Source organism: Rhinoraja longicauda, chromosome 1 (genome assembly GCF_053455715.1).
Source record: "Rhinoraja longicauda isolate Sanriku21f chromosome 1, sRhiLon1.1, whole genome shotgun sequence".
NCBI classification, from domain to species: Eukaryota; Metazoa; Chordata; class Chondrichthyes; order Rajiformes; family Arhynchobatidae; genus Rhinoraja; species Rhinoraja longicauda.
The window spans coordinates 68,420,701-68,446,579 of NC_135953.1; the positions used below are offsets into that span (position 1 = coordinate 68,420,701).

Genomic DNA, 25,879 nt, shown 5'->3' on the forward strand with positions numbered 1-25,879 from the left:
GATTCGGTATGTCAAAGAGGATTCTCTTGAACTTCTACAGGTGTACAGTAGAGAGCATATTGACTGATTGCATCATGGCCTGGTTTGACAACTTGAATGTCCAGCAGCGGAAAAAACTGCAAAAAGTTGTGAACGCTGCCCAGTCCATCACCGGCTCTGACCTCCCCACCATTGAAGGGATTTATCAGAGTCGCTGCAGAAAGGCAGCCAGCATCATCAGAGACCCACACCATCCTGGCCATACACTCATTTCACCACTGCCATCGGGAAGAAGGTACAGGAGCCTGAAAACTGTAATGTCCAGGTTCAGGAACAGCTTCTTCCCTAAAAGCCATCAGGCTATTAAACACTACAACCTCAAATAAGCTCTGAACTACAATAGATTATTATTATTATTATTGCACTACTATTGCTTTTGCTTTTTGAGTATGTGTGTATGTATATATGTATACATATATATGTGTGTGTGTGTGTATGTATGTGTCTATATATACACTGAACTTATTTTTCTCTCGTTTATCATTGTTTACAGTGTTCCATGTTTACATATTCTGTTGTGCTGCAGCAAATAAGAATGTCATTGTTCTATCTGGGACATATGACAATAAAACACTCTTGATTCTAGACACACATCCCACTGCTCCAGTCCTCAACAAACATTGGTATTTTTAGTCATTCTCAGAATTGAATTGATTGGATTTTGTATCAATGAAAACATGATCTGAGGAGTATCAAGAGAACAGAAAGCCCTGATTTCCTGTTAGGCCATTTTCGGGTATGAAACATTATCCATATATGTGTGAGAGTTCTTGAATGTGAAGAACCAAGATTATCAGGTAAGTGATTAATTACTTTTGCTTTGGAGTTTTTGGTATAGTCTTCCTGAGAGTCCAGTCGTTAATGTGATTAAGAGTTAAGAATTTATAAATACATGAGCTGGAACTTTGCTGTGATTAGTTGACCTTGTTTTTCCTGTTTTGCAGTAAATCTGATATGTCTCGATTACGGTTGGCTGCAGGATGTGCTATACTAAAACTTGCACAAGAACCTTGCTATCATGAAATTATCACCCCAGAGCAGTTCCAGCTTTGTGCACTTGTTATTAATGTAAGTGTTCTTGCTTTATTTTTATTGCTTGTGTTTTGGCTCTCTGCTCCTTCAATCTAAAATAGTTTTCAACATGATATCTGGCTATAAATGTCTTATTCAATAAATCTAGATGAAAAAAAATCTGTAATCTGTAATTCAAATAATTTAGACATTTGATTTTGTTTGTTTCAGAGCAATCCATTTTAAAAGTTATTTATACAATCATTTGCTGAGAAAGTCTTTTATCCACTGATATAATTCTTGGGGTGGGGAGGAGGTGTAAAACAGAAAGTTGTATTTTGGTTACAGTTGTAATAATGCCATTTTTTTTCAGTTGGGTGTAACTCTATCTGATATTGATATTCATCAGTTCTCATTAGTGTACTTTTTCTTGTCGTTAAAGCTTACGATGAAAAATAGCAAAATCAGAATGGCAAATCAATGTTCAAAATGTAAAGAATATCTCATTGAAACAGTGTTAGATCACCTTCCAAAACCTATTATGAAATTATCAAAGAAAACTGTCTCAAAGTTTTGCCAAACAGATGGCGGATATGTAATTATCAGATTTACTTTGTTGCATAACCTTTTCCTATGTGTCCCAAAAAATGTGTTTTATACTCTGACATTCTGCCTAGCATAATCTGCTGATTTTATCATTTTGTTGAAGGATGAGTGTTACCAGGTGAGGCAAATATTTGCTCTGAAACTTCACAAAGCCCTCGGAAAACTGATGCTCCCACTAGAATATATGGCAGTGTTTGCACTCTGTGCCAAGGACCCCGTGAAAGAGCGAAGAGCACATGCTAGACAATGTCTCCTAAAAAATATAAGTATACGGAGAGAATATATTAAACAGAACCCAATGGCACATGGTTAGTACAATAATTTATCGTAAGTGTTCCTGAAATGTTACAAATCATAAATCAATGTATTAGGTTCTTTTTAAACCAATTTTATATTTATTTCCCATAATTCCTTATGACATGGAACATGTCCTTTCAACCAACGAGACCATGCCAGCTCTTGAAAGCACATGAGGGTGAGAGATTAAATTACACAGGAGCTAGATTCAGTAAATAGGAAAGCTCCTAACCCTTGGTAGAAGTTTCAAAAAGCAAGGGTTATAGACGATGTAAAACAGACCAAGCTGGAGAAACCTAAGGGGTCAGGCAGCATCTGTGGAAAGAGAAAGGGTTAACATTTCACATATTTTGGTCTATTTTAGATCTTGCTGTGTTGCTCTCATTTTCAGCTATTCTACTTTTCTTAGTATTTTTCATCTGCTTCCTAACCTTATTCAACATGAATTTGAAACCTCCCTCCTATTGATATTCCAAATTCACATCCTCCTTGAAATTAGCTAGATTTGTAGATGTTTGTTGGTACCTTTCCTACCACCTAATTAGCTGCTGTACCAGTTGTTTTCTAAATTGTTCTCACTAGAACATTTGCGACAGCTTAAAGAACAATATTTATCATATCATATATATACAGCTGGAAACAGGCCTTTTTACGGCCCTCCAAGTCCGTGCCGCCCAGTGATCCCCGTACATTAACACTATCCTACACCCACTAGGGACAATTTTTACATTTACCCAGCCAATTAACCTACATACCTGTACGTCTTTGGAGTGTGGGAGGAAACCGAAGATCTCGGAGAAAACCCACGCAGGTCACGGGGAGAACGTACAAACTCCTTACAGTGCAGCACCCGTAGTCAGGATCGAACCTGAGTCTCCGGCGCTGCATTCGCTGTAAAGCAGCAACTCTACCGCTGCGCTACCGTGCCGTTTCTGCTGATCAAAAATGCAATAAGATACAGTAGATAAATAAAAATAACAATTTCTTAAGTACTTGCCTAATCCTTGAATACAGATCCTGTGCGGTTATTCTTAATTCCCTTGAGTAGAGTATAGAGGGTTTTTTTGCAATTTGATGATGGAATTGAGAGTAAATTACATTATCTTTAAATTTGGAACATTTTTCAAAAAAGTAAACTGAGTTCCATCCAAGGTGGTTTCTCAAAACTTTTTCGACAAAGAGGATTGGATAAAGGCAGGTAAACTGAGTTGGGTACAGATAAACTTTGATCTACTTCTACACTTGAGAGGTCAAATGTCTTCTTATCCCAATGGTGATTACTTGCCTTTCTTTTCAAATAAATACTGCTAATGCTGCATACTTCAGTTTACCTCTTGTGGTAAAATTGATCACATTTCAAAGATATGGTTTAAAATGTGATGCAACCACATCCTGTAAAGTATATTTGCTTATTTTTGTCAAGTTCAATATTCGGTTTACTTTAAAGATTATTGGTCAACTTTTGCTAATTTCCTAGAATTGTATGCATGGACCCAGCAGTAAAACCATTTAATAACTTTTTATATGCACTTTTTTACTTTTCTGCAGAGAAACTTTTGTCGTTATTACCGGAATATGTAGTTCCATACACAGTTCATTTGCTTGCCCATGATCCAGATTTTACCAAAACACAGGATATTGAGCAGCTGCGTGATATTAAAGAGTAAGTAACATTAAATTTGATCTTGGAACACTTTGTTAATTTGAATGTTAAATGTAGAAATTGCTATTTAAAGCATTTTCCATGTTATGTATGCTTCATTTGATCCTCAATGTAGCCAAGACCTTTTAAAATTGTTTTTCACAAGGTGTCTGTGGTTCATGTTGGAAGTTTTAATGGCAAAAAATGAAAATAATAGCCATGCTTTTATCCGAAAAATGGTGGACAACATGAAACAAACTAAGGATGCCCAAGCTCCTGATGATGGCAAAATGAATGAGGTGAGAAGTACATATTTGGAGCATGCTGCATAACAGTTTTAGGAAAGCTATTTCAATACTTTGGTCTATTACCATCAAAACTGATCCATCCTTTAAAAAAAGTTTTAACCTTTTAAATAGTTACACATAATTTTAACATGTGTTGATATTGCGAGAAAGTGCACTATTCTAACATGTTTTCATTTATCCTGTTGGACATGGTGTTCCTGGCTCACCAGCATGTATTGTCATACTCTGATTGTTCCTGCCTTGGCTGGCTATTTTAGAGTCAATCATTTTTGTTTCTAGGGCCATGTGTTCAGCCTGAATGAATAGCTGTGTGCAACCTGATGATTTAGGGGTGACCTATTAGTGCGACTGATTGAAGGGGGGTGGGGGGCTGATGATGCTTATGGTGCTTTGGGGTTGTATTAGGAAAATGTTTGGTGAGGTTACTGAGGGCATTCGCAGCAAAGAGTATTCTGTGTGTACTGTTTTTTTACTCATTTTTTCTACTCATTTCGAGCCTTGTATTGATGAAATTGGTGTGTTGGGAGGATAGTGGGATAGATGATTTCTTATTCTCACCAGCTATCACGTGGATTTCACAAAGCAATCTTAGCTAATGGGGGCCCCAGACAATGGCAGGCCAAGCCCTGCGGAATGGGCATGAACATAACCTAAATGTGAACCAGGGCTCGTACGCTCCTTGAAAGTCCTGGAATTTGAAACTATTTTTCAAGGCCTTGAAAGTCCTTGGATTTATCATAGGTCTTTGAAAGTCCTTTTTTAATTTTTATTTGTGTTTATTCTTATTTTGCTGCGCTAGAGGGAGATGGGGTCGGGGAAGAGATTGGAGTAGCGGCGCAGATCTCGCTGGCGCTGGGAGGGAGAGGGAGGGGGGAGGAAGAGGGAGGGGGGAGGGAGCAGCTCCCACTCCTTCACCGGACACCCTCTGACCGGACGGCCACCCTTCACCGGACACCCTCCTCCCCTCTGACATCCTCCCCCTGCCTGCGCTCCCACTCTCACCCGCTGCTCCCTCTAACCTGACTCTCTCTACCCCCTCTCTCTCCCCCCCCCCTCTCTCTACCCCCCCCTCTCTCTACCCCCCCTCTCTCTCTACGCCCCATCTCTCTCTCTACCCCATCTCTCTCTACCCCCTCTCTCCTAGCACCAGCGAGATCTGCGCTGCTCCATTCTCTTCCCCGGCCCCATCTCCCTCTAGCGCAGCAAAATAAGAATAAACGCAAGTGTTGTAGTTGATGTTCAGAAGGCCTGCATCCCCGGGGTGAGCAGCGGTGGCTGTGGTGGCGAGGAGGGAAGTTTCCTTGGCTTTGTTGTTTGCGAGGGGGTGCTGTGATCTCTCGCCTTGTCCTGGATCGGTGACGATCCGCTCTCCGGTGAACCTTCGCCGGCAGCTTCTGCCTCCAGTCCCCGCAGCCACAGTTCCACGGCTCCGGAACAAGTTAAAGAGTCGGGGAGAGTTGAGGGGAACTCGCCGCATAAAGCAAAAAAAACTACAAAATCATCGTAGTTTTTACTAATTAACCATATACACCAAATTAGCAGTTTTGAAAACAGTATTTTCTTACCTATATGCAGAAAAACTGGAAAAAAACATCAATGTTTGCTGGATTAATGGGATTTTTGGACCGTGAAAGTCCTTGGATTTTTTGCTGTTCCAAGTGTACGAACCCTGGTGAACACGCATTCAGATGTCTTTCACCATCACACACAGGTGTGAGTGAACTCAGGCTCAAGCCTATTTTCCACTGCTGCTACTGCAGTTTACCGCAATCACCCCCATATCTATGATTCTCCCCACCCTAAATTTCCTGTCCTTTACTCCATCCACTAGCTAACTTTTCACTCTCCCTCACTCCCCTCCCTGCCCCATCCCATTGTCTAGCACTCAACCACTTGGTACCCTTTTCCAAGCACCCCTCCTCTTCTCATAGTTCATAGGCTATTTACTTCTCTCAATCTCTGGAAAGTTTTAATTTTATCACTCATACTGCCTCAGTTGAAAGGCTTCAGTTGTCCAGTTAATGGAGCCTGATGCTGGATGAATTTCTCTGCTTGTTCTTTTGATCATGGGTGAAAAAACACATTTTGTTATGGATGGCTCCTGGGCCATCAACAGAAGATTTGGAAGGACTGCAGTGGCCTGCCTGATATGGGCAGTGTGCAGTCTCTTAATGTGTTGCAGTAGATTGCTGAGTCACAGTTGTTGTTTTATAAGTCAGTGAGAAATACATTAATGCTCATTCCGTTGAGCAATTCATGCATCTGCCATGTCTAGAATTGGGTAAATGCACTTACCTGAAGGAAGAATCTTCCAGTAAAATTTGGGGATGAAATATGCATTTAGGCCATGTCCATGATACAAAACAATCAAAGCACATTTTGACTCATGAGAAATAAGAGTAGTAGTACAAGTGGATGTCTAACATGTTCAGTCATTTCTATGATCTCACAGTTTCAGATTGTGATAATTCAGTCTTTTTGTTCATTTGCAGTGTAGCATTAATTTATGTCTGGCCTCGCCTTTTCACACAGTGGCAGCAGATACTGGGATCGAAATGACCATTGTTTCTTATTCTGAGTTTATACTTCAAATATCACTTCGCAATTTCAATCTTAACTACTCTTTTTAATGGTGGAGTTAGGTTAAGCTGTGTTTTGTGAAATGGTGCCATCAATGCAGAGCTGTTTGATGGAGACAAATTCCAAACTTCCATGTGTGCTTTTGAGCGTGGAACTATGTGATTTACTGGATGACATATACTCTAAATCTGAGAATTTTGCCTCATGGAATCCAGTTAATCCGCAGTTGTAGTTTTATTTATTTCTGTTTCTTAAAGATGTTGCAAGTTTTTATTACAATTTTAGGTTTTTTTTAATATCAACGTATGATGTTTTGTAAATTTCCATCCTACCTTAAACAGTCCCACAGAAGATGAGCTGGAGTTGGAAATTCCACAGGTTATATTAAATTTGGAATGCAAATTTTTTTTTTACATTTTGCGATTCTTTTTTTAAATTTCATTCTGTTTATATTTGCAGAAACTCTACATTGTGTGTGATGTAGCTCTTACTGTCATCACAAGCAAAAGTACAACATATAATCTGGACTCTCCGAAGGATCCTGTACTGCCAGCGAAGTTCTTCACCCCACCTGACAAAGTAACTTCATTTATTTCATATATTAGAAGGGGGTGTTTGGTACTCTGTTGCCATACTCTCACTAGCAAAACTGAAGTTGGGTATATCTTGGTGCTAGTGATTAGTCCTTAGTGCTAGTGATAGAGGGGATCTTATAGAGACATATAAAATTATAAAAAGGACTGGACAAAATGTTCCCAATGTTGGGAGAGTCCAAAACCAGGGGCCACAGTCTAAGAATAAAGGGGAGGCCATTTAAAACTGAGGTGAAAAGAAACTTTTTCACCCAGAGAGTTGTGAACTTGTGGAATTCTCTGCCACAGAAGGCAGTGGAGGCCAATTCACTGGATGAATTTAAAAGAGAGTTAGATAGAGCTCCAGGGGCTAGTGGAATCAAGGGATACGGGGAGAAGGCAGGTACAGGTTACTGATTGTGGATGATCAGCCATGATCACAATGAATGGCATTGCTGGCTCAAAGGGCCTAATGGTCTCCTCCTGCACCTATTTTCTATAATTCAAATGATCTTGAGGATTTGAGTGTTGCAATCTTACTCGGAAGAGAAGTGGAGAGTTGGGGTCAGTTGCTGACTAACAAGATTGGTTTTATACTCTTTTGCTATAATTAGAAGTTTAATGTTTCACTGCCCCTTTTCAATTCATGATGTCTGTAGTATTGGCTTCAGATAGTCTTGTATAATCTTTATACACAGAATGTAGGGATTTTAATCAATACCACAACTGTGTATTGTGAAAAGTAAGCGGAATGTTCACTGAGGATTGACCAAACACTGACGGTGTAGAACATTTTAGAGTTTAAAAGGCACCAAACCTCCTGGGAATAATCTTTCCTATGGAGTATATTTGGGTGCATTTCCATCTATGGGTAAAACCTTAACAATGTACTTATAGCTCCTGTTGATGACTGTTGATAATGTTAACCATGCAATAAACGATGAATATTAGCAGTTCACGTTATAGGAGTAAAATTAGGCCATTTGGCCTATCGAGTCTACTCCGTCATTCCCTCATGGCCGATCTCTGTCTCCTAATCCCATTTTCCTTCCTTCTCCCCATAACCCTTGACACCCGTTCGAATCAAGAATTTGTCTATCTCTGCCTTATGAGTTAGCTCATAATTAAAATGCCAGTTGATAATAAAATTACCTGAAAGCATTTATTTATTTTTATCATCTGTATGTTGAAAGATGTATTTTAATATTTCTATTTGTTTATTGCTTACTTTAAACTGTGAAAACAGTTTGATCGTATACGAGAAATACCACACCACGAGTTTGTGGGTTGCAGAGCACCTCACGGTTCCTTGTAGTTCATCCAAGTGAACTACAGGGAGGCTCAATTAGAAAATGGTTATTTGTATCAGATATGTGTAATTCATGGTCAATGTAAGACTGAAAATAGTCCAAATTACACACTTTGGAAATGGAATGGAATGGTATACATAATAAAGGGATTTAGTGATAGGAGGAAGAAATAACCTTAGTGTAGCAAAATAAAGTCAGCGTAAATCTCTTTTAACAGGTCATATTGCAATATTTATTCCACAGATTAAAGATTTAATGCCTCATGAATATTATTTTGCTTTTTGTTTAGGATTCCTGCAATAATAAGTGCTACTTGTCAGATGAAGCAAAGACGCTATTACTCACAGGGAAGGTAAATCTCAGCACAACCCTCTTTGCTACACTTCTATATTATAATACTATCCAAAATTCAGTGCAAGGTACTATGAATGGAAAATAATAATTTGGGCGTTCAGGTTGTTCCGCTGATGTCATACTCGGCAATACACAATGGTTCTATATTTGACTCTGTGAGTATTCAAAGTTAACATACCTGCCTGCATTTAATGAAAGATTGAAGTGAAAAGCTTACAGGTACAGCTTACAAATAAAATAGGCAACAAAGAGAAATGTTTGCCGTATGTTGCTTGCTTAAGGCCAATTATTGAAGGACATTGTAATGTGGCAAGTATGTTAATGTATGCACAACAAACTCCCAAAGATGTGATAATGACCAGTGACTGAATATTGGCCAGGATCGTGTGGAACATTTGACCCAAACACAGGTGATAATGCCCATTTCGAAGTAGGACCATTGCATCTCATGTCCTCCTGGGAGAACAAACATGGTCTATTTTTAATATCTCAGCATTCCCCCAGTACATCAAAATCAAATAGCACATAGGCCTTTTGGCCTACTATGTCTGCACTGACTATGAAGCCAATATAAACTAATTGTGTTCTGTATCCCTCTATTAAACACTGCCATTGCACCTGGTACCATCTCCCCAGGCACCATGCCTTTGTACCATCTCCCCAGGCACCATGTTAGCATGTTCCACACACCTGGTATCTCGTGGGGGGGGGGGGATATAATATGTGTTTTTATACAATTACATAGTAAGATTACTCTAATTACAGTGGATTGTATTTCATATACCGAAACATCATCTACCCAATTTTTAAATATGTATTAGTTTTCATCTTGCCAGTTAGGTCATGCATTTGCAATAGTTTCAACTGGAGAATACTAAATAAAATCATTTAGCAATTGCATTATTTGATAAATCAGTTTCTAAATAATGTATAATTTGAAATTATATATTTGCATTGTTTGACACATATGGAACTTAATAATTTTCACAGCCCAAACCAGCAACAGTATTGGGTGCAGTAAACAAACCTTTGTCAGCTGCTGGTAGAAGGCCACAAACCAAAACACCGGGGTTGGAAACAGGAAGCAATATAAGTGGAAACTCCGAACCTAACTCGCCAGCTACAAACAGGGGAAGGTAAGTTAACACTACTCTTTGTTGCACTACTGACAAATTGGCTGAAGGTTAAAGCAGCAAACTGAAATAGTAGCTGGAAATTGTGGGCATTCCAGTCAAGTTTATTGTTGTATGATAAGTACTGAGGTACAGTTTCAATTAAGCATTTGATTGCAGCTGCATCATAAACACATAGACTCAGACAAAAATATAAATTATACACAAATTAGACAAGTTGGACAAGACAAAGACTTTGCAAAGAAAACAAAACATTAGTGCAAAATAATATTTTAAAAAACAAGTCCGTGGCAGTGCAAAGAAGTAGTCTAGTATTCCGTTGCCATAGCAAGACTAGGTTCAAAAACTTGATGGTTGGGGGGACTTGCTGTTCTTGAACAAGGGGATTGCTGTTCTTGGAGTTGGAGGTATGAGACAAGGCTTCTGTATCTCTTTGCTGATGGTTGCAGCAAGAAGAGAGTGTACACTGGATGCTCCATGGACTGGGAGATGTAAAGAAGAGTAAAGAGTGCAAAATATTGTAGGAAATATATGTAAAATTAAAGCTCATGTGAGACGGCTAAGGCAGTGGCTTGTAGAGAAAATGTGCTGGTGATGCTATAATTTGAAATCATGAATTGGCAAATTTACTGAGGAGCGCAGGCTGGGACCACTGACTGCCAATCCTAACCTCCCCGCACCAGGATGGGGTCATCGACTCAAATGATTTCCTGGCCAGGGGTCTCCATGCTACTGACTCCCCTTGGTCCATCTACTCCTGCCTTCCAACAGGGGGCTTCAATACTAACATCACAATGCTGTCTTTCTCCCTTCTCCTACCTCTATCCCTACAGCACCCTCCTCTCTGAGCCCCCATCATCCCCCACAGATTTCAATACCGAGACTGATGAAGGCTAAAGTTCCCAACCCTGCACTGTTTCTACCTAAAATCCACAAACAGGACTGCCTTGGCACACCCTTTGTTTCTACCTGCTCCTGCCCCACAGAAATCAGCTCCAAATCCCAAAGGGGATTCCATTACCTTTATACCCCCATCTCACACCAGGAAGGTCTCATGGCCCTCTGGTTCTTCCTTGAACAGAGACAAGCACAAATTAATGCAGATAAGTGTGAGATGTTACATTTTGGGAAGTCAAACGGGGCAGGACCTTCACCATGAATGGCAGTGTTGTACAGCAGAGGGTTCTGGGAGTGCAGAGACATAGTTCCTTGAAGGTGCGTCACAGGAGATGGGAGTGGTCAAGAAGCTTTCGGAACATTGGCCTTCATCAGTCTCGGTATTGAGTATTGTAGTTGTGACTTTATATTACAATTGTACAAGACATTACTGAGGCCTCATGTGGACTATCATGTTCAGTTTTGGTCACCCTGCTAAAGGAAGGATAGTGTTAAGCTGGAAAGAGGGCAGATAAGATTTGCAAGGACTTGAGAGCCTGAGCTATTGGGAGTGGTTGGATAGCCATTGGACAGTGATTGGTATAAATATTGAATTTTTCAATTTTGGGTAACTAAGCTACAAACAATGCCCTACTTCTCCTCTCCCTTTCCCCCTTTTTTTCCACCTCTCTTCCCTGTGCCCCACCTGGATTCACACCCATTTCTCTCTTTTCCCCTCATTGCCCTGCCCCTTTCCACCTATACTCCTTCCTTTTGGCTTCACAATTCTCATCTCTTCTCTCCTTATCTCACATTTTTTCTCTTTTCATCCCTGGCCTTTGTCCAACCATCTGCCTAGCCCCACCCACCACCACCTGTATCCACCTATCACTTGCCAGGCTTTGTCTTGCCCCTCCCCCTTTCCCACCACAATCTGTCTGTTTTGACCCAAAGCCTTACCTATTCATGTTCTCCAGAGATGCTGTCTGACCTGGTGAATTCCTCTAGCACTCTGTCTTTTTTTACTGAAGAGCTTGTTTTAGATTTTAAATTGAAGAATGGGTGCCAAAAACTATAAATAAATGTTAGGGGCCTAATTTGATTCAGCTTTAAAAATATTCATGGAAAATTCAGTAAGATCAAGGATAGGCACATGTTTAAGACTTAATGCTTTCTCACCGTAATGTGTTAAATGAAGTGGTCAATTAAACATTTTATGTTGCGATCTTCCAATATGCTTTCAGTTTAGATTTTTGAGGTGGGTAATAAAAATAAGATGTAAGTTCTAGACCTCTCCACTTGACCTGTGGAAGTATGTAGACTTTCTATAGAGGCATATAATTGAGAGTGTGGACAAATGAGCTGATCAGATAACACCTGTGGGTTTGTGAAGGTTAAATCGTACAAATGTGAGTGGTGAACTGTGTCTTGGGGTTTTACTTAGAATAGGTATTTAATAGGGTGCCACGTAAGGGTGACACTTGTTGGGTGCAACTTGTTAGCTTGAATAAGGAATTCGCTATGCAGAGGACACATTGAGTAAGGATAATGTTTCGGTACTCATCGGCAAAATGTGGTCTCAAGGTGACATGATACATAGAACAGGTGTAAGCAATAATTTGCAATAGGCATTGACAGATTAAATGGACAAAACTGCAATAATTGGTATTCAATTGAGCTTATCCACTTTAGAACCAAGAAAAACAGTTGAGCATAAATGTTCAAACATAGTGTCCAAGTACAGAAATCTGTAAATGTTAGCATAAAATATATGACATGCAATTTTACAAGCTAACAAATGGCCTTTTATTTCAAGAAACCAGGAATATAATGCGATATTACAGCTGTTAGAGCTCCAGCTGGACTGCACCTGCAGTATTGTGTTCACTTCTGGACACCATGTGCAGGAAGTTTCTGATTTGTATTTATAATAATAATAATAATAATACATTTTATTTATATAGCGCTTTTCATATACTCAAAGACGCTTTACAGAGATTTTGAGAACATAGGGGAAATGAATAAATAGATAAATAAGTAAATAAATAAATGAACAGAGAAAGGAGACAGAAGGTGAGGTGACCTTCAGTGGTTGAAGGCAGTACTGAACAGGTGAGACTTCAGCGATGTTTTGAATGTGGTGAGTGTGGGGGAGTCTCTAACGGTTTGGGGTAGTGAGTTCCATAGGGTGGGAGCAGCGATGGAGAAAGCCCTGTCCCCCCAGGATCTGAGTTTAGTCCGGATGTGGGGGGATAGGAGATTGGCAGCGGCAGAGCGGAGGGTACAGGTGGGAGTGTGCCTGTGGAGGAGGTCGGTCAGGTAGGATGGGGCCAGGTTATGGAGGGCTTTGTAGGTTTTTATACCCAAAATAGAGGTAGTTTGGCTGGAAAACCACAGTGCTTGTACATTTTGATTATGCATCCCTTTACATTAAAGTAACAGGTGTTGCAAACTAATAAACCTCAGCGTTGGTGCAGTAAATATATCTAATATCCATATTTGGACTAAAAGCAATATCCAATATGTTTTCAAAGCATTGAATTTGAATTTAATAATTTGCATCTCTGTTCATTTTAAATAATACAATCACATTTATTACTTCATATTCCTGGTTTTTGAAATAAAAAGCCCTTCGTTATCTTGTAAAATCATATTTTATGTATTTTATGTTAATTTTACAAATTTCTGTGGACTCGGTGGGCCAAAGGGCCTGTTTCCACGCTGTATCTCTAAACTAAAAATAATTTGCACAAATCTACTGGACAAAATGAATCTATTTTGTAAGTAGCTTTCATGAAATTATGATTATAATCAGCAATTATGAATTGTTTTATGAAGCCAATCAATTAAGCTTTCCCATGAAGGATTTTTCATTCATTACTATAAAATTATACTTTGTCGTCATTAGGAGCTGAAATACCAGTCCTGTTTTTCTCATTTTGTGCAGACAACCCCACTTTCATTTGGGTTCCTTTATAATAACTTTAGTTGAATACTTTGAGTTTATTTATTTATTTGACCTATTGCAATTGCTCTGTACGTAAATCACTTTTTAACAGAAACATGGAAAATAGGTGCAGGAGGAGGCCTTTTGAGCCAGCACCGCCATTCATTGTGATCATGGCTGATCATCTACAATCAGTAATCTGTGCCTGCCTTCTCCCCATATCCCTTGACTCCATTAGCCCCTAGAACTCTACCTAACTCTCTTAAATTCATCCAGTGAATTGGCCTCCACTGCCTTCTGCGGCAGAAAATTCCACAAGTTCACAACTCTCTGGGTGAAAAAGTTTCTTCTCACCTCAGTTTTAAATGGCCTCCCCTTTATTCTTAGACTGTGGCCCCGGGTTCTGGACTCGCCCAACATTGGGAACATTTTTCCTGCATCTAGCTTGTCCAGTCCTTTTATAATTCTATACATCTCTATAAGATCCCCTCTCATCCTTCTAAACTCCAGTGAATACAAGCCCAGTCTTTCCAATCTTTCCTCATATGACAGTCCCTCCATCCCAGGGATTAACCTCGTGAACCTATGCTGCACTGCCTCAATAGCAAGGACGTCCTTCCTCAAATTAGGAGACCAAAACGGCACACAATTCTCCAGATGTGATCTCACCAGGGCCTTATCTATATAACTTATGATCAAATCCTCTCGTTATGAAGGCCAACATGCCATTAGCTTTCTTCACTGCCTGCTTTACCTACACGCTTACTTTCAGTGACTGGTGTACAAGGACACCGTCTTGTTACACTTCTCCATTACCTAATCTGACACCATTGAGATAATAATCTGCCTCCTTGTTTTGCCACCAAAGTGGATAACCTTACATTTATCTACATTATCATGCATCTGCCCACTCACTCAACCTGTCCAAGTCACCCTGCAACCTCCTAACATCCTCTTCGCAGTTCACACTGCCACCCAGCTTTGTGGCATCTGCAAACTTGCTAGTGTTACTTCTAATTCCATCATCCAAATCATTAACAGTTATCAATAGATTGCAGATTCTGGAATCTTAAACAATAAACAAGCTGCTGGGGGAACATGGCTGGTCAGGCAACATCTGTGGAGGAAATGGACAGGTCACGGTTTGGGTTAGCATTCTACATCAGTCTGGACTAGAGGGGAGATACCTGGTAGTAATAGATGAGAGGAAAGAGTGGGGCAAGATCTGGCGAGTGATCCCAGTTCGGGTTGATTAGCAGATGAGAACTGGGGGAGAGAAGGGTGGAGATAGTAACCAAGGCTGGAGGTGATAAATGGAGAAGAAAAAGGATGCAAATGATGGAAACTGAGAAGAGAGGAATATGGTATGTAAATGAAGAACTGGAGTTAGGGATGGTGGGTGTTAGAGGATGGGGAAGGAGAGAGAGGAAAATAGATCTGGAGTTGGAATAGGTGATAAGTGTATGGAGTGAGGAAAAGGGAAATAAATGATTGATGGTGGCAGGGAGTTTGGAAAGTAAGGTGTGTGTGTGTGTAAGCTGGATAATGAGTGGGTTTAGGTTTGTAAGCTGGATAATGAGTGGGTTTAGGTGGGATTACCTGAAATTGGTGAACTCAATTTCATGCCATTGGGTTATAGGCTACCCAGTCAGAATATGAAGAGCTGTTCTTTCAGTTTGCATGTGGCCTCATTCTGACAATGGACAGACAAGTCGGTGTGGGAATGGGAAGGAGAATTAAAATGACTCGTAACCAAAACCTCCACCTTGCGCTGTGAGGCAGAATGTGTATGTTCGGCAAAGCGGTTACCTAATAATCTATGTTTGGTCTCCAAGACCAAAGGAAGTCGCATCGAGAGCAGCAAATGCCATTGACAAGAATGGAATAGGTGCATGTAAACCTCTGTCTGGCCTGGGAGAGTTCTTGGAGTCCCTGACTGGAGGTGAAGGAGGTGGTTTAGGTACACCGGTTATAAGGGAAAATGTCTAGGGAGTGGTAACCAAATGGTGTACAAAATCATGAGAGGAATAGATCGGGTAAATGCCCAGAGTCGGGGAATTGAGGACCAGAGGACATAGGTTCAAGGTGAAGGTGGGTGTACGGAACAAGCTGCCGGAGGAGGTAGTTGAGGCTGGGACTATCCCTTCGTTAAAGAGACAGTTAGACAGGTACATTGCTTGGAGGTATATGGACAAAGTGCAGGCAAGTGGGACTCGCGTAGCTGGGACATTGTTGGCCGGTGTGGGACATTGTGGGCCGAAGGGCCTGTTTCCACACTGTATCACTCTATGGCTCTAAGGAGTCACGGAGAGAATGATCTTTGCAGAAAGCAGAAAAGGGTGGAAGATGTAATTGAAGCTCGCAAAAATGTTGGAGAATGATGTGTTGGCTGTGGAGGCTAATGGGGTGAACGGCAAGGATCAGAGAATCGCTTATCCCTATTTTATCAGGGGGTGAGCGGGGGGGAGGGAAAGACGAGATTAGACTGCGGGACACAGAGGAGGCACAGGTGAGGGCTCCATCCACATTTCATTAGTGTTAGTTACAGATGGAAATTTCATTAAAGCTGCTGCTGTTAGGTGTAGATTTGAAAAATCATATTGGTTATTATGGATTGCTGATGACTTAATTGTTTTTATTTACTGTATCGCAGGGAACAAAATTCAGAAGTTCCAGAAACTGAAGTTAGCGAAAATGAAGAACATCCAGTAATATTGCTTACAATGGTCCCAGCTAAAACAGACAAGAAAGATGAACCAGTTAAAAATAAGGTACTTTGTTTGGGTGCAGGGTTCTGGGTCACCATGACATTCATTCTTGCATCCAGATCTTAAAAAAACTTTAAGGAGAATGAAATATTGCTAGCTTAGTGTCATCTTGAAGCATATTGCCCCAGCCTATTCAAAGAAAAATTTAATGTTGGCATTATAGTTTTGTAAAGTGTTCCTTCTCAAAGATTTAATAGAATGAAGTTGAAGAGGATGAAGTCATTTCAACCTCTACTGCAGTCTGTCTATCAGAGCAGTGCAGAAATCATTCTGAAATAAAGAACATGGCCACATGACAGGAAAAGTGCTGGCTTGAAACAAATATGTGGAGACTATATGCACTTAGTCACCCAGTCAGAAAAATAACCTCTATGCTTCTAGCCACCTTTCACTTTACGTACAATTGTTAACTAACAAGAAAAGGTATTAATCCCAGCTCAGTAAAATTTGATCTTGGCGAATTCATTAGGTATGTTATATCAGTGATTTTTCGACTGAGGTTTTGAATATTTCATTCTCTTTTTAAGTACATTTTTATTTGTTTGAGATTTTATAAAACACTCCTGTTTTTCACATGGATATTTATTTTAAAATACCATTTAACTTTATCTAATCTAATTTTTCCATAGATTGTTTAACATAAAACTCAAGTGCAGAAATAACATCAGTTAGCATTTCTTGTAATTATCTAGTGTGATATTATGCATAGTTCTGTGTACGTTCTGTCCTCCTTATAACAGGAGATGTCCTCTGAACAGTCTTTACCACCACAGACCAGTACAGAACGTGGAAAGAAAAGGACAGCACCTGCAGCTGGCTCAGAAAATATTCAACAGATACCAGAAGAGAAGAAATCTGAAGAGACTGCAGCACCAGTTCCCCCCAAAGCAAGACGAGGTCGTCCTCCCAAAGCTGTGTCAGAAAGTAATTCTGCAAAGAATGCAGATACAAACAAACCATCAGGGAGAGGCAGGAAAAGAGTTGCAGCCACCCAGGAAAGCCCTGCAGAACCAGAAACAACAACTATTAAAGTACCAAAACAGCAAGAAACAAATGTTAAGAGAGCACCAGCACAGAGACAGATGGATCTACAAAGGTAATTTGTTATTGTAATGAGAAAGAAATCTGATGAATGTGCAGGTCCCTATTTAATCTGTTCTGTGATTTTATATCCTTTTGCCCCCTCTTAAGAGGTTTTATCAAGTTGTTGCAGCTTGAAGTGTAATATGTAAGTGTAAGGGAAGAGAGCAGATCGACTACAGAAAAAGAAAGGGTGGGCAAAAGTGCTGGGTTTGCAGGAGACACCCTGTCCTGTGAATGAATTAAAATAAGTTCCTGTTACTGAATTCTAGTCCTCCTTATTTTTCAGAATCCAGGTATTGGACAGTGATGGATACTCAGTGATGGAACTAGAGTCAACTCCAGAAAGTTCAGCTGAGGAACTGGATTTGTTCAAATCCTGTGAGAGCAGTCAGAATGAGATTGATAACCCAAAGCTAGCAGAGGGAAGCTTCCTAAAGGTGCAGTAGTAATAATGAGCAGTTTTAAAGTCTTATTGGAGGAGATAGCATGTTGACATTAAGAGTAGTGTCATTATAGTAAGTAAAAATGTCCAAATGGAATACTTTGTGTATTTGTATTATACATCATATTTTGTTACAACATTGGGGAAGACCATTTGAACACGTGTGCCAGCTCACAAATCTATCCCATTCTTCCACAATTCTTCCTGTGATCCACTGTCCCCACAATCTAATCAACTACCTCCAGATGTTACTGCCTCCCAACACTCGGGGCAATTTACAGTGCCCAATTAACTTCCGAACCTGCACATCTTTGTGATGTGGGGGGCAACTGGTGGCAAACCACTTGATCACAGTGGAAACGTGCAAACTCCACATGGACAACACTTGAGGTCGGGATTAAAACTTGACCGCTGCTGGACTTATGAGGCAGCAGCCCTATCAGCTGTGCCATTGTACTACCCAGTCAAGATCAACTGTCATTATTTTCTCTCTTTAGCAAAACATTAATTCCTGAAGTAAGTTTCTGAGTAAAATAGGCAATCACAGTCAAAGCGCAGAAATTCGAATCTTGATTATGTTAACTAGCATCACAATCAAAATTGATTCAAAATCTACGTTGTTTCTGTGGAAAATGTGATGGCCACATTTATAAGCAAATGCAATCTGTTAAGAATGTTTCAAGGCAGTGGGTTTTAAATAACCAGTCTTGATTACAGTCAAGGATAAATTGGATTCCCTGGGTGTGTCTACTCCTACCAAATTCCACTATTTGGATTTCCACATTAAAAAGTAGGAAGTCCTCGCCAAATCGAAAAATTCCACGATTATAACAAAGATTATTTTTGGCAACCATTGATCTGAAAAAGGAAAACAAGATTTGTATTTTGAGTGTGTGGACCAGTGCAATCTAAAGACTGCCTTAAAATTGGCTCTGAACCAGTTTCATTCACCAGTATTGTGACTGGGTTAACGATAATTGAAACTCTAACATCTGGGCAAAGTGATCTTCATGTAGGCACAAGTGGATCTTAACACCATTCCAAACAAAGATGCAACCACCCAACAATCAGTATATTTGGAATTTTTTACAATTATTCTAAATTATCTTCCAGAAAACATTTTTAAAAGATGTAAATACCATCAGATGTGTTAGGGAGTATGGTACTGAAGAAAGTTGGTTGTACTTTTTTTCTTGTGTTTAGTTTAGTTACAGCGCAGTATCGGTCCACTGGGTCCGCACCAACCAGAGATCTCTGCGCACTTACATTATCCTACGCACACTAAGGGCAATTTACAATTATACAAAACCAATTAACCGACAAACCTGTGTCTTTGGAGTGTCGGAAGAAACTGGAGATCCCGGAGAAAACCTACTCTGGTCACATGAAGAACGTACAAACTCTGTACAGGCAAGCACCCATAGTCAGGAACGAACACGGGTTTCTGGCGTGGTAAGGCAGTCACTCCACGTCTGCGCCACCATGCCTCCCCTTGTGTCTTGAAAAGAAAATCTTTTCCATTTACTGTCTGGCTTTCATATACATCCTAGGTCTATATTTTGCCTATTCCCAGCATAGAATTATTAAGGTGTTAAGAAGAAATAATTTTCTCTTAGTCAGTTTGCTGGAGAAATGCTAGTCATCATAGGTTTCAAAATTTTTCAGATGTGGATTGGTGGAAATTAAGGGTCTCAGCCTTAATGTATTTATCTTTCATCTAATAGAAGACATAATTGCATAAAGCAATTTGAGGAAGTATCTATTTAGTAAGGCACATTTATTTTACTTTCTAAAATATTTTCCTTTTTTGTGTAGGTAAGAAGAAAGCCCATGCCAAAGGGAAGGAGACAAAGGCTGTAGAAAAGAAGTATTCCTTGCCACTTGGGGAAATGTACCACATAAAAGGATTGAGATACTATACTAAATCTTAAATTAGTTTACACAACTCCTCACCCTCGAAATATCAGGACAACACTGCATCAGAGTTTGGGTTATATATTGAGAAGATATTATTGAACTCATTCATTTAAATTTTAACTGAAAATTTAACTTTTGCAATGTTGTAGGGTCGGCATTGTAATTCCGTGAGATTATTTTTATGAAGTATCTTTAGATGTTAAGATTACTTAACAATTATTGACACTCTTAAAAATAATCACTAGATTAAGATTTTGTTACAAATGTCTTATGTAACCATTTTAATTATGCTTTAGTAATTTGCTGCAACAGTTTTACCTTCCAAAGTAAGTTATTATACTGACTTATGAAGTCGGCAATGGTGCATTATAAAGTCACATGTTACTATTCATTTTTGCAAGCAGAAGCATTTGTATTATTTAAAATAGTCCCAATTTGAATATAATTTGATTTTGGTGAGTGAAAGAATAAAGCTGTGGATAAAAGAGCAGTTGAATATGTTGAAGCTACTGCCATAAACGTTGTAGTAAAGATTTAAAAGGTGTAATACTGAAGTCTGCCATTAAGTTGGGGATATTTTTGACACTGTTCTCTAAAATTTGCACTGAGTCCACATTGTTTTATCCTTTATAAAATGAATCTCAGCAAGATCTCTGTATCTGTATACTGTCCAGAATCTGTGTTTGCAAAAATGTTTTTGTGTAATTCATATTGACAGTTAATGAAACTTGCACAGGATTTTTTTGTGAATAGAGACTTAAATCTGGTGATAGCAGTTGTTTTGCAAATGCTGCCTTTTAAATAATTATTCCCTCAATGTATCCTCGTGTTTTCCTCTACCAGGGAAAGTGGGGCTAATCTGATCCAAGCATTTCTTCACAGTTGCCAATGTGCTGATTTAGTTGGCCAACATGCCAGCACGCTTTCTAGGATGGAATTGGGCTGCTGCGCCTTTCTGTGTACCCCTCCCTTCCATGGCCGAGCATGCTATACAACAACGCTCTCCTATCTGGCAGCTTGACTGAGCATTGGTCAAGCTTAACCTTTACAGCAAGCCAAATTCAAATGTTCAAGCAAGTGTTTTAATTTGTGGTTTCAAGGGTCCCAGTGGGGAGTTCAGTACTCTATTTAAAGGGTTTTCGTGAATTTCACCTAACGTTGAATAGTGGAAAGAATCAAAATTAGAACAGGATTTTAAAGCATTTCCTCTATCCCAACATTACTTTTTAAAACCTGCTTTTAGTACTTTTAATTTATGAAATTTTATCAAGAGGCCTTTTATGTTCTACTTTCTTATAAAACTATATTGCTCTGAAAGGTAACGGAAACTTTTTGAGTTTCAGATTTTTGTATCAGATCTTGAAGTGAATGAGGTACTTTTGAAAGACCAGTTTTATGACGAGTTGTTCAAGTTACCAGGCTCTGTAACCAATGATGTAAAAAATGAAGTGTTCTAGAGAAAAAAAAATGGATTTTGGCAGCTTGCGAAGACAGTTCAACAGTTCAAATTGTTAATGCATTGAAGTGAGTGTTTTATTGATATGTTGAATTTTTTAAGCTATTTTTCACTAGTTTGTCTCCCAGTTCACATTCATCTTTGTTTATTTTGGTGAAATTATTTGCAGTTGCATCAATGTTATGATTCCAGACATTGTTCATTGTAGTTAATGTGTACATTTTGATGTACACATGATCATATTTAAGTTTTTGTTGCATAAAGAAATAAATGCTTCTTAGGTGTCTCCTGGTTTCTGTTTCTCTCTCTCAAAACCTGTACTCCTGAATAACCAAAACAGGACAGATTAACAGCGAGAGATGGATATTAAAAGTAATTCAGACTATCTTTAAAAAATTTAATGGTCTGGAGTCAGGAGCGGGGAAGGAGAAACTGTCCAGGGAGGATGAGCCTATTTAGACAACTGGGAAATTTAATCCATCTCTACCATATAGCATGAACCTGAACCTCTTGCATTTTCCTCCACCCAACACACTTCACCAAGAAATGCATATTAGACAGGAAATGTTAGACATGCATTTTTCCTGAGCTGTTGGACTGTGCCTATGACATTTTCTTTCAACCATCGTCCTTTCTGAAAGACCAGAGAGCTGTCCTTAACTCCATGCCTTTAAGAGATTGAGCAGACCCAAGCCATAAATGTTACTGTGTGCGATTAGTTTACTGATTCATGTTGAGTTATATTAATGCTACATAAATCAAAGAATTGAGAATTACATTAATCCAAAGTTATCCAAACATACCGTGGGGCTGGCTTTTATTTAATTTAATGACGAGTACCAACATCAGTTTTAAATTTAAACTCCATTATCCTGTATCTCTAAATAACGCTGTATATAATCCCTTAGCTTTTATGTAAATTTTCTTCTCCCATGTTCAGTTTAAGTGCATGGAAATAAAACACCATTTTATCAGACTCTGCAAATAATACGGAAACGTTAACTGCCCAACTTTGGAATTTGCAGTTAAACACAAGTAATCACCGTGTCAAGGCAGGTACCATTTTTTAATTTGCTCTTTTTCAAAACATATAACTGATTTTCCACCAGTTCTGAATAGTGCCTTACCAGACCTGTTAAGTTTGTACAATTTCAATGATGTTTCTGGCATCTGATTCCATGATTTAAGCAGAATAGCCCTAGCTTTAAACTCTCAAAAATAATTTAATGCAATTGTCCTGTTTGCTGAATGACTAGTCTGATAAGTACGCCCCATCTCATTAGCTGCTGGTCAAAGTTCGAGCAAGGGGTGTTTGTGTTGCAGGAAAACAAAACATCTTGAGTTTTGGCAATTTATGACAAAGATGATATTTGTCTTTAGACTTGCACACTATCTGGCAAGGAACTTTTCGAATTCAATGTTCTTTACCTAGAAAATTAATAGAAGTAAATTGAGAAAGCCCTTGTTTTATTTGAAACTAAATTTTAAATCTAGTTTTAAAAAAATCAAGAATAGAACAGGGTTTCAAATTGCCTAAGTATTTGGTCTCCATGAAAATGTGTGCGTTTGAAGGTGGGGAGGCGAGTGGTTGGGGTGTGCATGCTGTTCCTGGGTTACAAATGCCTGGCCTATGGACACCTGTACACACGAACAAGCTCCCATAATATTAAATTCAAAAGACAATCTGCAAACAACACATCTGGTTTCTTTCTCCACTTTGAGGAATTGTTCTTTCTTATCTGTATGTGTTTTGTTGCCACTCATAACACTGTGGCAGTCTGGCTAAGATATTGAGTGATGTTTGTGCATTTTTTGACTTGGGGACAAAATCCAATTATGAACATGTAAAAATGGAACTCTTTTATTACCCATGGAAAGCCTTAGCGGAGATGTTGCAAGTATTTATTTTAATGGGAATTTTGTAGATTCTACTGTTTTCTTTATATTAAAAAAATCTGAATGTGTCCAAAGCTGCTGTTCCACTTGGAAAAGAGGGAATTTGCTGTTTGAGAAATAAATTAAAGATGCAGGTATACTTTGCCCCTAGCTGGGTGTATTGGACTAATCGTATTGACATTACAGATCAATTTTGCTGCTTCCAGAAACATCTCCACAGAATGAATAATGTTTGGGGAAATGTGATTTAGGAGAGTCAGTGTTTTGGTAATTAAGAACAGTGTTGGAAACACTCAACAGGCTAGGTGGCATCTGTGGAAAGAGAAACGGTTGATATTTCTAGTGATCTGTTGGGATTTTAGATTTCCAGTATCTGCAGTCTTTGATTTTCATCTTAGCAATGAACGTTTTTGGTAATTAACTTTTGGTCGTGAAACAGGCAGCAAATGTCCAAAGACAATCGCTTGGATACTTTTCTAAAGAACATGCCTTTGGAAAGACATCAAGCCCCACCAATAAATCTTAATATTTTCTGGAGAAATGTACTCTTGAGCTCCACCAATTAATTATAGCAGCAGATCCCAGCAAAAATTACAGTAGGTGATATCCACTAGTTTGCCAGCAAATACCCAAGAAAGATGTAAACTGAGTGATTAATGGAAAGTGGAAGGAGGGCAGTGGTGATACACAGGGCTTTTTTTCCCTCAAAGCACAAGAAATAAAGCTTGTGGCCTAATTTTAATTGACTATTAAAGGCTTCCATTTGGCAAAGGGTTTGCTTCTTTTGCAGTTTCAAAGTGTGAATGGAATTTTTTTTTTTTTTGGCAATCACTTGAAATAAAAGATTAAGGAAAGAAACTAATGTGAGTTTTGTCACATTCTGATTTAGGGACCAATGCTGGTAATGATCAAATATGTTTTATTTTGAAGTAATGCATATGATTTGAATACAAATAAATTTCTGTATACGTAATTCATTTTTCCAATTCTCAATGTGTCAGTGGGCTCTTCCAATAAATAACTGAACTATTACTAGAACTAGTCTGTTCCTGAGTGATACTAAGTTTTATCGTAAGGGAGGATGTAGGCGGCAAGAAGAGGAAATTGTCATGTTTATCCCCATTGTTGACCCTTGCCAATAAGCATTCAATGGAGAAGTGTCCAGGATGTATATCGAGTAATGTGAGTGAGAGTCGTTAGAGATGGGATGGGGAAGAGTTATAATACTTTCAATTACATGTTAAAAGCAGGATTTCTGAAATGGGACATGTTTGTTTATCCTGCACCATATTTTTGCCCTGATGCATTATTTTGTAAAAATTATTGTACAGCCAATCAGTTCTAAAATACTAATTTCATCCAAATAAATAACATTCTTAAGTAGTATGTTTTTCCAATTGTCCAGAATTTACATGGTCACAGGGATGTACACTTAAAGAAGATTGAGCAACATTAAGATGTAGAATTAATTTGATGCTGAACAAAAATTATTCAACTGATTTTTGGTAGTGATCAGAAAAAAACTGTTATTCAGAGCACACTACATTGAAGATGACCAATTTAATGCAACAATACAAAACATCAGGTTTATCTGCCCCAAAGTACTTTACCCACGCATGATATTGTCTAGATTTGGGTATATAATTGAAAAACTCTCTATAACTACTATGTGAACGTTATAACTATAACTTGAAGGGAGGGGGGCAGGGAATAGAAATACCCGTCAGCTTAAAATTTCCCAGATCAATTTTTTTTTTGTAGTAGCATATTTTATAGTTTGTTCAAGACCTTATTCACAACACTACCAGTGTTGGAACTATTTACAAACTGATCAAAATACTTCTACTGCAGTGCAATATGGCAAAGCCAGTAATGCAAGAGTGATCAAACAATACTTGTATTTCTCAGTCATCTTCTCTAATGTTTGGACAACAATGCTTTGTCCCCATAACAACTCTTGCCAGTTACACATTGTTAAATTTACAGAAGGAATGACGATTACTTTAAACTACTGACAATTTTTTTAAGCTCAAGTGTGGAAAGTCAACCTTTCAGGGAATGTTTGTAGAAAGAGAAACAGAACTAATGTTTCGTATTAAAGGGTTTTCAACCTGAAACCTCATTTCTCTTTCCACAGATGCTGTCTGACCACCTGAGTGTTTCCATCATTTTGCTGATTTTTTTCAGATTTCCAGCACCTGCATTTTTTTTAAATTTCAGGGACTACAATGTTATTTGTGGCACTTGTTAATTAAACCATTTCTGTTAAAACTCTCGGATTTTATTTGATATTTGAAAATAAGTTATAAATTAAACAGTAGCTCATTTGGACCTAATGCACTGACATTAGCTTCTTCAGAAAATGTGGATAACAATGTATTGGTACACGTGTTCATTATATTAAGTATGTTGCTTAAAAACAGTCACAGATGAAGAAAGCAAACAAAATAGGATTCAAATGTGCATTATCTTTTATTACTCATGATTAACTGGAGCAGAGACGACAAGTAAAATCAAACTCCAAATAAATTACAAGTATCATAAAATGACAATTTAATTTTGTAGGGCATATAGGGATAGATTAGCAGTTATCGTCCATGCTAATTGCTCTAAAGGAAATACTCAGCTTTCCATTTCTTGAA

At 38.7% G+C, this 25,879-nt stretch overlaps 1 protein-coding gene across 7 annotated transcripts in view; it reads left to right on the forward strand.

Moving 5' to 3' along the window:
* Nucleotides 1-24,620, forward strand: part of pds5a (PDS5 cohesin associated factor A) — a 163,786-nt gene extending 139,166 nt beyond the window's left edge. For 4 of the 7 annotated variants that reach the window (XM_078399715.1, XM_078399706.1, XM_078399723.1 and 1 more), the window contains 11 exons: nt 984-1,107; nt 1,760-1,964; nt 3,502-3,616; nt 3,762-3,894; nt 6,943-7,062; nt 8,655-8,717; nt 9,710-9,855; nt 16,329-16,446; nt 17,184-17,539; nt 17,813-17,963; nt 19,784-24,620. In XM_078399715.1, coding sequence (XP_078255841.1) covers nt 984-1,107; nt 1,760-1,964; nt 3,502-3,616; nt 3,762-3,894; nt 6,943-7,062; nt 8,655-8,717; nt 9,710-9,855; nt 16,329-16,446; nt 17,184-17,539; nt 17,813-17,963; nt 19,784-19,828 — 1,576 coding nt within the window. In that variant the 3' untranslated portion in view covers nt 19,829-24,620. The remainder of the gene's footprint in view (nt 1-983; nt 1,108-1,759; nt 1,965-3,501; nt 3,617-3,761; nt 3,895-6,942; nt 7,063-8,654; nt 8,718-9,709; nt 9,856-16,328; nt 16,447-17,183; nt 17,540-17,812; nt 17,964-19,783) is intronic. The other 3 variants (XM_078399742.1, XM_078399733.1, XM_078399752.1) reach the window with 3 other exon arrangements.
* The last annotated feature ends 1,259 nt before the right edge of the window (nt 24,621-25,879 follow it).